The 13002-nt window shown below is 34.6% G+C and overlaps 1 protein-coding gene across 1 annotated transcript in view; it reads right to left on the bottom strand.

The window, feature by feature from the left end:
* Nucleotides 1-9972, bottom strand: part of gmps (guanine monophosphate synthase) — a 28777-nt gene extending 18805 nt beyond the window's left edge. Inside the window, exons 1-4 of the mRNA XM_079873900.1 lie at nt 9681-9972; nt 3161-3339; nt 1541-1655; nt 62-159 (exon numbers count right to left, since the gene is read on the bottom strand). Of these exons, the coding sequence (XP_079730026.1) occupies nt 62-159; nt 1541-1655; nt 3161-3339; nt 9681-9707 (419 nt within the window). The 5' untranslated portion in view covers nt 9708-9972. The remainder of the gene's footprint in view (nt 1-61; nt 160-1540; nt 1656-3160; nt 3340-9680) is intronic.
* Nucleotides 9973-13002: the final 3030 nt, after the last annotated feature.

Genomic DNA, 13002 nt, shown 5'->3' with positions numbered 1-13002 from the left:
GGAGGGCGTTGTTTACGACAGCACAAAAACCTGCTCGCTGATATCATAAAGGGACGCGTACCTGAAGAGAGAGCAGGAATTGTCCAACGCAATGTCAAAGACACCGTCCTCCCTCACACTCTTCCTGTGCACGGTACCTCCGAAAACTTTATTCATCATCTGGCGGACACAGAAAAACAAAAAAAAGTGTATTTATTGATTTATGATTTATCGCCACATCAGCAGTAATGGATATATTACTAGCAATCAACATTATTTTTATTTAAATAATAACTATGATTACAATATCACTAACAATAATTAGTCTTAAAACACACTAAGTTTATTTATTTATTTATTTATGATTTAACGCCACATCAGCAGTAATGGATATATTAATGGCAATCAACATTATTTTAATTAAAAAAAAATAACTGATTACAATATCACTTCAATACATTGTTTATAATACTTTTACAATAATTTGTATAAAAAACACTAAGTGTATTTATTTATTTATGATTTATCGCCACATCAGCAGTTATGGATATATTAATGGCAATCAACATTATTTAAATTTTAAAAAATTGTTTATAATAATTTAACAATAATTTGTCTTAAAAAACAATCAATATACAAAAACATACATACATATATACCAACAACAACAGTAATAACAACAACAACAACAGTAATAACAACAACATTTACATATAATCTTTTAATTTAATATATGATAGAAATTCTACAATTATTCCAGGAGAAACCTTGTCCATTAATAAAAATATATATAAATATGTTGTGACATACAAAGTGTATTTATTTTATATTTTTTTTGTAGAACTTAACTACTGCCATTCAAAAGTTTGGGGTCAGTATGATTTTTGTTTTTGTTTTATTAATTTTTTTTTTTGTTTCCAGCGAGGGCACATTAAATTGATCAAAAGTAACAAAAATAATATTCTAGTATAATAATATTTTTTTTATATATATATATATTTTTTTTTTTTTTTTTTTTTGTATATTATATATACAAATAATAATATAGTAAACGTAATATTCTATTTCGTATAATTGCTGTTCTATTGAATTTTTTTTCTGTTGATCAAACAATCCTGAAAAAATGCATCATAGTTTCCTCAAAATATGAAGCAGCGCAACTGGTTTCAACATTGATAATAATCATAAATGTTTCTTAAGCAGCAAATCATCATATTAGAATGATTTCTGAAGGATCATGTGACACTGAAGACTGGAGTAATGATGCTGAAAATTCAGCTTTGATCACAGAAATACATTAAACTTTAAAATATATAACAATTGAAAACACAAGATTACTGATTTTACTGTATTTGTGATTAAAATAAATGCACCTTTAGTGAGCAGAAGAGAATTCAAAAGCATTAAAAAATCTTACTGACTAGTGTATTTGGTAGTGTATTTCATTCATTTGATTTTATTGTTATCATTCATAATAAAATATAAAAAAAATAATTTGAAACTAAATAATGATAATAATTTGTATTATTATTATGAATAATAATAATAATTTGTTTCTCACCTGCATTCCATAGCAGATTCCGAGAACTGGTTTCCCGATGGTGAATATGGCCGGATCAAACCAGGGCGCATCTTCAGCATAGACAGAGTTCGGCCCTCCGGATATAATAATGGCCCTAACATAGCAGACAATAATTTGATATACTGATAATAAACCAATTTATCTTAACCAAAATATAATTACAAAAACATCAAATGGCTGAGAAAGATGGAAAGAGTCTGTGTCTGTCGAATCACTGAGACTGGGAAAGTTCTAATGCAAAGGCCAGATCATGTGATCCACTTATCTCTCCAACTTGTGGGTTTCTCTGTCTTTCTATCAGTCTCAATGTTCACCGCTTCAGGAACACATCATCTTTGTTTCCTTGTACGTTCTCACAGGGGGAACGCACGGCACTCAATGAACTCACACTGTGTTCTCTCAAGGACACACTGACTTATGGCGCTCTATCTTTACCGACTGGTGTTTTACACATTTCTAGAATTGGTTTTAAAAGCAGCAGCTGGATGATTATAACTGTACAATAACAAAATATGTTTGTATGAAAGCTTGTTTCCCACAGAATAAAACATTTTAAAAGATAATTGCAACTTTTTATCTCACAATTGCAAGTTTACATCGCAATTCTGACTTTATTTCTCAATACATAAAGTCGCAAGTGCGTGTTATAAAGTCAGAATTTCGTGTTATAAAGTCAGAATTTCGTGTTATAAAGTCAGAATTGCGAGATATAAAGTCAGAATCGCATGAAATAAAGATGCAATTGTGTCTTATAAAATCAGAATTCTGACTTTTTCTCGCAATTGCGACTTTATATCACGCAATTCTGACTTTATAACACATAATTGCGAGTTTATATCTCGCAATTCTGACATCTTTTCTCAGAATTGTGAGATATAAAGTTCAATTCTAAGGAATAAAAAGATGGACTTTTTTTTTTTATCTCAGAAAAGTTTATATCTCGCAATTCTGACTTTATAACACGCAATTGTGACTTTATATCATGCGATTCTGACTTTATATCTCCCAATTGCGTATTATAAAGTCAGAATTGCGAGATATAAACATGCAATTCTGGGAAAAAAAAGTCAGAATTTCACGTTTATTTCTCACAATTGCGAGTTTATATCTCATAATTCTGACTTTATAACATGCGTCAGTTATGCAATATAATAACGTCAATTCTGACTTTATTTCACGCAATTCTGACTTTATATCTCACAATTCTGACTTTATAACACGCAATTGCAACTTTATTTCACGCAATTCTGAGAAATAAAGTCAGAATTGCGAGATGTAAACTCGCAATTGTGAGATAAAAAAGTCGCAATTATCTTTTAAAATGTTTTATTCTGTGGCGGAAACAAGCTTCCATAGTTTGCAGTCTCCAACAGTGCCTTCAAAAATTGTGCTTCAAGCAATGATGGTTAATAATTCTGATGTCTTCTGCATTTTTAAAGGGAAGAAAGCCTTTGATTCACAGTGTTAGTTCAGATGCTAAAGCCTGTCGGTTACCATATCAAACATGTCTGCTTTGCAATTCAATTAGGCTTCTATGGCACTTTTCAACATGAGAACCGAACAGCATCTACTGTCAAGTCTTGGCACGGATGGGCTCACCTGAAACCCTGCTCTCTGATGGCGAAGGCTGGCGTCTCCAGAGGCAGAATCTCAGACTGGACAAACAGCTCTCGAACCCGCCTGTCAATCACTTTCCCATACTGCGCTCCCGCATCTAGGATCACCACGGCACCCTCGTAGGAACACAAACCATCTTTAGGCTCTCCCACGATATCCAGCTGCAGATACACAATGAAGAACACGTGTTACATAAGTCCCCATGTTAGGCAAGGAAAACGCTACTAATTTAATTTGTGATGCATTTAAAGGCACATGTTTGCATGTGACTGGAGACTACAGAGATGTGCTGCTTCTGATAAATGTAGTCACATGACTCCCAGGAAGGTAATGTTGCATGTAATGCATCTATAACCGTTACAGCCTGACCCTGCACTTTGTGGCTGCGTCCGAAAACTTAGACAGCTGACTTGTTGGCAATGACTTTACAGGCAGCGTTTGCGCATGAAGCCACCTCACGAAACTTCTGAGTAGTGATCGACCGATATTGATTTTTTTTATAACCGATACCGATTATTTGAATATTTATGTGCCCGATTACCGATATGCAGAACCGATATTTATTTACTGTTATACTTCTGTTTTTGACAATTATTACAACACAAATGAACTGAACAAACCATTTTATTTATAACAATCACTCCCTCCTTGCATAAAAAAACTTTATATTTATACACAAATAAATAGAGGGGTCTGAGTCCAAAAAATAAAGTGCACTGTTACTAAGTGTCTTTGTTTAAAAATAAAAGCTTTGATGAGGTAAAAAAAATAAAGCACAAAAATTATTCTAACATACAGTACCAGTCAAAAGTTTGGAAACATTACTATTTTTAATGTTTTTGAAAGAAGTCTCTTATGCTCATCAAGCCTGCAGTTAAACAAAACAAAACAAAAAAAAAACAGTAATATTATGAAATATTATTACAATTTAAAATAATGGTTCTCTTTTTTAATATATTTTAAAATGTAATTTATTTTTGTGATGTAAAGCTGAATTTTCATCAGCAAGTACTCCAGTCTTTGGTGTCTTATGATCCTTCAGAAATCATTCTAATATGCTGATTTATGATCAATGTTGGAAACAGTTGTGCTGCTTAATATTTTTTTTATAACCTGAGATACTTTTTTCAGGATTATTTGATGAATAAAAAGTTAAAAAGAACAGTATTTATTTAGAATAGAAATCTTTTGTAACAATATACACTACCGTTCAAAAGTTTGGGAACAATAACTCTTTTTTTTAAAGAAATTAGTACTTTAATTCAACAAGAATGCGTTAAATTGATAAAAGGTGATGGTAACGATTTATATTGTTAGAAATGTTTTTATTTTGAATAAATGCTGTTTTTATGAATAAATGCTGTTAACGTTTTACTCATCAATGAATCCTGAAAAAAGTATTCCAAAAAAATATATTAAACAGCACAACTGTTTCCATCATTGATAATAACTGAGTATCAAATCATCATATTAGAATGATTTCTGAAGGATCATAAGACACCAAAGACTGGAGTACTTGCTGATGAAAATTCAGCTTTGCATCCCAAAAATAAATTACATTTTAAAGTATATTAAAAAAGAGAACCATTATTTTAAATTGTAATAATATTTCATAATATTAGTTTTTTTTTTTTTTTTTTTTTGTTTTTTTTTAAACTGCAGGCTTGATGAGCATAAGAGACTTCTTTCAAAAACATTAAAAATAGTAATGTTTCCAAACTTTTGACTGGTACTGTATATTCAAAGATAGTTGAGTGATGTATTTTTAAGTGGTTCCACGTGTTGGAGGTATTTTTTGTATTGAAATGTAATTCATTTTAAACAGTTTTAGAAGGTTTATGTGCCGTTTAATAGGTTTAAAGAGTGAGGAATAATTCACTGGGTAATATTAATTCACTGAATAATATTAGCTGGAATATAACATTGTCAGGAAAGTAACAAACAAAACAGCATATTTGCATTTTCCAACTAGTATGTTATTAATTATTAATAATGTTTTTGTCGGTCTATCATGAAATCCTTTCTGACAAAGTGCTTTTTATCTATGCGTTTACACAGAACTATAACTTACTCAAACGCGATCGCGCGTGGAGATAATAACGTTAAATAATTAATTTCCACAGAGCGGTATTTATTTAGATTTGTATTAGCGAAATAATGGTTATGTAGTAAATGATAATATAATTTAGGGTGTTTAAACGAGATAATCTTGTCAAAAGTTTCATTCAGTGGCCGTGCTTGAGCATTCCTGTCATCAACCCAGTGAGTGCTCAGTATGAATGAACAAACTTTTTTTTCCGAGACTAATGGTGATTAAATACAACAGATAGAGAATTAAATTCAGCGCTTTTATTTTCAACATGCACTCATTCATGTCTGTTTTATTTAATTCATGTAAAGTTACGTCTTTATTGGGGCAGGACATGACGGATTACGTTACGTGACTCCATGAGTTCGTCACAATTTTTTAGAGCCAAGCTGCATAGCTAAACTATATCAGGCATTTATGTCTCAAATCTCATTTCTGCGTGTCTGTTATGTTAAATAAAGTTGAATAATTAAAGCAAAGCAAGCAGAACATATGCTTTACCTGTGCACAGAGTTGTTGTTGACTGATCTCCTCAGACGCGGGCTGCAATGGCGGAATTCTCAAAACGGCCACAAGATGGCGCCGTTTATCCGATATTACAAAACCGATACCCGATTAAGGGAAAATGCTTAAATATCGGGAAAATATCGGTAAACCGATACATCGGTCGATCACTACTTCTGAGCAAAATAGAGCAAGCTTTGGTGATAAGTAAGCTAATATATAATTACTATAATAGTAATTTCTTGCTAGAAATGACATCAGAAGTGGAAAACGTTGGTCAAAAACACATTTACTGTACACACAAACTGACCAGCAAACGCAACTTTCAGACGCAATCTTTATTTTTTAGCTCAACTGTCACAGAATGGAAAACACAGGATTGTGGGATATCAAAAGTCAGCGAAGGATGCATCTATGCTGCCTTCAAAAATCGATGAGATGAAGACGATGACATTAGATTTGAACGCATTTTTAAGTTTTCGGACACAGCCTGTGGGTGAATTAAAGGGGTCCTATTATGCTTTTTCAACTTTAATTTGTGTATTGTGTTGCTGTTTGTGCATAAAAAAGATCTGCAAGGTTACAAAGCTCAAAGTTCACTCCAAAGGGAGATATTTTATTTAACAGAATCCACTTTTCAAGAACGACAATGAACGGCTCGTTTGCACTACAACGTGTTTTTTCCGAAGTCATAATGTTCCTCATTTAAATAATCTCCGCCCATGGGACACGCAATAAAAGAGTGAGAGAAGATGGAGAGTGCTGTCTCTTGTTTTTTCCACCCCGGAAAAAGTTTGTCCGTATCAAAGCCCGTGCTTGAAATCCGTTCAGCATGATCCTCTAATTCGTTAACATTGTCAGGGTCTGAATCAGGCTAGAAACGGTTTGAAATTGACGTCACTATTTACATCCGAGTAGAGCTCGCGGTTATTAAGGGGCGGGACATTTCCCGAACACCCACTAAGCGCTGCCAATCACAACACACTGGCCAGATATTGGCCAGCAAACCAATCACAGCACATGTAATATTTCGGAAGGAGGGGCTTCATCGAAAACGACCTGTAAACCAGACTGGGGAGAGGCGAGCTGTAAAAATATCAAATATGTGAAAAATAATGCGCTTTTTCAACAATCAAGCATGAAAACATATACTAGTACACCCCAAAAAACAAAATCAAGACTTCAAAAACGGCATAATAGAAAAGCCCTTTAATGCAGACACATGTTTTGAATGTAGTAATTCTTACAATTTTGTGATATTAGGCATGTGGCATATCATTTTTAGTCTGGTTTGGTAAAATGAGTGGTAAAATATTTTAAAACATAATTAAAAAGTATAATTATGTCCATCTTATTAAATTTGAAAAAAAATTGAATGCATACACACACACATACATATACATATATATATATATATATATATATATATATATATATATATATATATATATATACAAATAATAATAATAATAATAATATTAGTTTATTTTATATATATATATATATATATATATATATATATATATATATATATATATAAACACACGCATATTTTTTATATATTTATTTTGTAGTATATTTGTTTGTAAATATAAATACATTAATATTGTTTTAATATATATATATATATATATATATATATATATATATATATATATATTAGTGGTGCACGATATATCGGCCGCCAATATAATATCGGCCGATATGGTCATTTTTTTCCGATGTCAAAATATGGCCGATGTGAACAGGCCGATATTTGACGTGTGAAGTTGAAGATGAAGTTGACGTAGAGAACGCGCTTGAGAGAAATGCACATTTCATACAGATGACATAAGCAGAGAACAGTCTGTTTTCTTTCGTTTTGAATTGTTCTGTTTAAAAATAGACGTTTCAAGCTTTCTATATATGTCTCAGGTCTGTGAGGCAGGAAGGTTTCGGTTCATTTATGAGATGCATTTATTCATTCTCAGTGTTGAGAAACGTAGCCTTCATGTGTTATAGTGTTAATAATAACTAAAGTAGCCTACCTAATTATGTTACATATTTATTTTGTATGAAAACTAGCGCGTTCGTTACTTATGGATTAAAAAGTAGGCTACCGTTGTATCAGTGCTGCGCAAGCTCTCTCACACAAACACGGACGCGCGCACACAGAGAGAGAAGATAATTGTAAAATGAAAAATTGACGGGCTAAGTTTAAATTTTGTTCTTGCTTGTTTGTTTTTTTTCTGTCAAAATGTCAGAAAGCATTTTGTATTATTCATCCGTGTTTTTAAAATTCGTTAAATGACGGACGTTTTACTGTTAACACAGCCCATATGTCGGATTCGTCTTATAGCCTACTTGTTATTATTTTTAGAATAAGTGATTCGTTATGCTATTATTGGACTCCTGTCTATTCATTGTCAACTGTTTTCTATAAATATGTTTGTATTGGCTAACATTTATTCAGCTAATGTGTGTCCTGTTTAAAATGTGCAATGTTCAAACGCAAAGACAGCAAGTCACAAGAAGCCCTTTTCCCTGTGGTATTTTTTTTTTTTTTTTTACTGTTTTCTAAGGGTTTCTTAATTTTAGACAAGTTGACCAGCACACATGCAATGCAATATAATGCATGTGTGTCGTATGTGTGACATATTTTGCTCACATGAAGGTGCCCAATATCAGTCATTTCTAAAGTAAAAAAAATGTGTTTTGGAAAATAGCTCTTTATTTGATAATCATTAAAATTTGTTTTCTATACAGAGATATCGACATCGGTAAATATCGGTATCGGCCATAACAGCAATATTAATATCGGTATCGGCCACAATTTTCACATCGGTGCATCACTAATATATATATATATATATATATATATATATATATATATATATATATATATATATAATTAAATCAGTAATAAAATTGACAGCCTGCTATTTAGATATACTGGCCATTTTTGGCATTAACCACACTACTTTTTTTCTAAAGTACAAAACTGCCTATGGTTGGTAATATTTCTACATCATTATTATTTTATGGCCTCCAAATATGCAGTATATACTTGTATAGTTTCAAGTATGATTAATTTTAACTCAGAACCCTGAGGTAAAAATAGATCAGCCATAATTTCAGAAAAGACAGTGTACGCACTACGAACCCATGTATCTCTTACTACAGTTTATAAGTACGAAACCCTCCCACGTGGTTTGCGAGCGCAAGAAAACAACACTTTATAACTGACTCAAAAGAGTATAAAATGCCGGAAAAACGCAACAAAACAATATTTACATAAACACTTGAAAGAGTGAAGGCATTAACTAACAGTCATGTATATGCAAAGATAAAACAAATATAGCAAACATGACCCTCTATCCAGTATGGAAATGCACTGGCCTGTACACACTCATACTAGCATGTTAACACAGAACAGCTCAACTTTTCACAGTGATAAACGCGATAAATGCTTTGCAGCTGCATGAAACCCATAGGTGTTTTACAGGTGGCTGTTGATTTCAGCCACAGCTTTAAAACCCCATTAGCAGTGGAAGCTCAGCATGTCACATTGATTGAGGCTAACTAGCATTAGCTTGTGCGCTCGAGCCCCGGCTAACCGAATGCGCGAGCTGAGCTGCGCGCGCTGCGAGCTTCGCCCGGGGCATGTGATGTTCTCAGTAATATCACATCCAGCACCACGACATCAGCCGGTAGAGTGCTGTAGGCAAAGACCGAGCATATAAATCATCCATAAGGGCAAATGCGCATTAATAAAAGTACAAAAATCAGCCGGGTCGCCGCGCGCTCTAAGTTTCACAGCGCAGACAGGCCGCGTGTGAACGGGGAAAACCGGTAGCGAGAACCGGTGATACGCACAAGGACGGGCAGAAGAGTTTGGGTTCTGAGCCATGCTTAGGCCGGTTTACTGACCTTGGTATCCCCGTTACACAGTGCCATGAGTGCGTGATGTGGAGCGGACACTCCTGTCTATCCGTGTTTCTGTTGTGAGCGTGTTCAGCGGGGGTCTCTCTCTCTCTTCCGTGTGATCGTTTGTTGACGGTGTCTCTCTCTCTCTCTCTCTCTCTCTCTCTCTCTCTCTCTCCTGCTGGCCGGTTGCTTACTACTACAGCTCCGTTACCGTATCTTCAGCCTGCTCGTGGTCGTGTGGTGTGTGATTGCTGATAGGGAGGAGTTTTGACGTTAAGAGTCAGAGAAAAGTTTCTGTTGGCTCGAATCGTTTAGTATTTTTGAAGGAACATATTTTAAAACATATTCTACTTAAATTAACTCGAGATCATTTCAGATATTATTTGAACACATATAACAAATGTGATTGGGTCGTGTTTGGGTCAAATAACTGTTGGTTTAATTTATTAATTAAAATTTAAACCCAACGTTGGACCTTTTTCACAGACTGTGACGACGCGTTTTAACGGTCATCATCATAATTCCTGCAAAGTTTTTTTTTTTAATTATTATTATGTTTTAAATGTATGTACATTGATAACACTACACTTTGTTTTATATTACCTTTACATCAAATAAATAAAAAACAGTTGCTGTGGGAGTGGCGGTAAATTTGGCATCTTTCTCTCTTCCGTTCTGACTGCCATTATCAATCTCTCCCTATTTTTTTCTTATTCTTTTTTTTTTTAAGTTGTTAAAACAATATTGGGGGTTTTTTCTCGTTTTTTGGGGGGTATTTAAGCAAATTGGAATTTGAATAGAATACAATTTGCAACACGAAAAATATATTTAATGTAAGTTAGTCTCTCATTCACCGTTAGAAGTTTACCCAACCATGACGACTTCTGCTTCTGAGAAACCCGGAAATTTAAAAGGGTTGCTCATAAAATTCATTGTATTTCCTGTTTTAATGTGATATGTGTTGTCACAATTTAAAGTAAACATTAGGCCATTTTACAATCTCTTAATAGGAGATCAACATTCTGAAATTAAATGCTATATTCTTTGTGGGATCGCAGTAAAGTAGGACACATACGCTATATATATGATATCCAACTTTTAATATATAGATTTCGATGATTTAACAATTAAAGGAGACATACACTCGCAGAGAAAAAAGGTACAAAAGCTGTACAAATGATTCACCTTTGTACTTTGCATACCAAGGTACATATTGGACCTAAATGTACATATTAGAAATGTTTGAAAGGGTAAAGTCAGACAGCGTTTGCGCCATTTTATTTATAAGAGTGTATGCACTGCATAAAGTTTTGGGTTCATAAGTAAAACATTCTTTTTTAACATTCATCATGATATTGACTTTCCACCGCTTGATAATATGACAGCTAAATGTTTGCCCTGATATTTTATTATCAAAATAATAAAACATTATTTGGCATTCACTGCTTTGTCAGCTTTATATGAGTACATTTATGTAGTTTTGATTTGGACAAGAAAACAGAAGCAACTAAACTGGTTGCTGGCATAAATGTAAATGGCAGTGGCTGCTAATGGAGAAAGATTGAGTTAGTTTACACTCACACGTCTGGTCACATGTCTTTATTCAACATCCTCTGTCACATGCATTTAAACCCTTTTACTGATTCCACGCGGCTCCACACATCCAGTCATTCATTATCTCTGATCTCTTCTTTCACAGTGAAAGCATAAAACGGCTCAAAAAACTCAAACAACACATTGCTTTGTATAGGATTTTATGATTTTTATGATCGACATTTCGTATCATACAGCATATTTATTTATAAGCAGTGTTTACATTATGCATATACACTCACCTAAAGGATTATTAGGAACACCAGTTCAATTTCTCATTAATGCAATTATCTAATCAACCAATCACATGGCAGTTGCTTCAATGCATTTAGGGGTGTGGTCCTGGTCAAGACAATCTCCTGAACTCCAAACTGAATGTCAGAATGGGAAAGAAAGGTGATTTAAGTAATTTTGAGCGTGGCATGGTTGTTGGTGCCAGACGGGCCGGTCTGAGTATTTCACAATCTGCTCAGTTACTGGGATTTTCACGCACAACCATTTCTAGGGTTTACAAAGAATGGTGTGAAAAGGGAAAAACATCCAGTATGCGGCAGTCCTGTGGGCGAAAATGCCTTGTTGATGCTAGAGGTCAGAGGAGAATGGGCCGACTGATTCAAGCTGATAGAAGAGCAACTTTGACTGAAATAACCACTCGTTACAACCGAGGTATGCAGCAAAGCATTTGTGAAGCCACAACATGCACAACCTTGAGGCGGATGGGCTACACCAGCAGAAGACCCCACCGGGTACCACTCATCTCCACTACAAATAGGAAAAAGAGGCTACAATTTGCACAAGCTCACCAAAATTGGACAGTTGAAGACTGGAAAAATGTTGCCTGGTCTGATGAGTCTCGATTTCTGTTGAGACATTCAGATGGTAGAGTCAGAATTTGGCGTAAACAGAATGAGAACATGGATCCATCATGCCTTGTTACCACTGTGCAGGCTGGTGGTGGTGGTGTAATGGTGTGGGGGATGTTTTCTTGGCACACTTTAGGCCCCTTAGTGCCAATTGGGCATCGTTTAAATGCCACGGCCTACCTGAGCATTGTTTCTGACCATGTCCATCCCTTTATGACCACCATGTACCCATCCTCTGATGGCTACTTCCAGCAGGATAATGCACCATGTCACAAAGCTCGAATCATTTCAAATTGGTTTCTTGAACATGACAATGAGTTCACTGTACTAAAATGGCCCCCACAGTCACCAGATCTCAACCCAATAGAGCATCTTTGGGATGTGGTGGAACGGGAGCTTCGTGCCCTGGATGTGCATCCCACAAATCTCCATCAACTGCAAGATGCTATCCTATCAATATGGGCCAACATTTCTAAAGAATGCTTTCAGCACCTTGTTGAATCAATGCCACGTAGAATTAAGGCAGTTCTGAAGGCGAAAGGGGGTCAAACACAGTATTAGTATGGTGTTCCTAATAATCCTTTAGGTGAGTGCATGTGTATTATAGAAACCAAGTGCATATTTTTCTTTCAGTTGTATTTTTCCGTCAATTATGGCTGCCGACTCTAAACACACACTGCATCTGTGGCCTTGTGAGAATGGGACCGCTATTTCAGGCCATGGTCACATGAGTTACGACTTTAGTTTGGTCTGGTGTTTAGAAAGTCATTACATTTTAATATGAGCTAGTAATATGTTTTGAGAAGCACCGGGTGGAAGACAGTGAATTATTTATACATTTTTCCTCATTCACACACAGTGAAATCAAT

Source organism: Squalius cephalus (genome assembly GCF_949319135.1).
Source record: "Squalius cephalus genome assembly, chromosome: 6".
Taxonomy (NCBI): Eukaryota; Metazoa; Chordata; class Actinopteri; order Cypriniformes; family Leuciscidae; genus Squalius; species Squalius cephalus.
The sequence above is the reverse complement of the archived record's forward strand: the minus strand, read 5'-3'. Positions and strand labels throughout refer to the sequence as shown.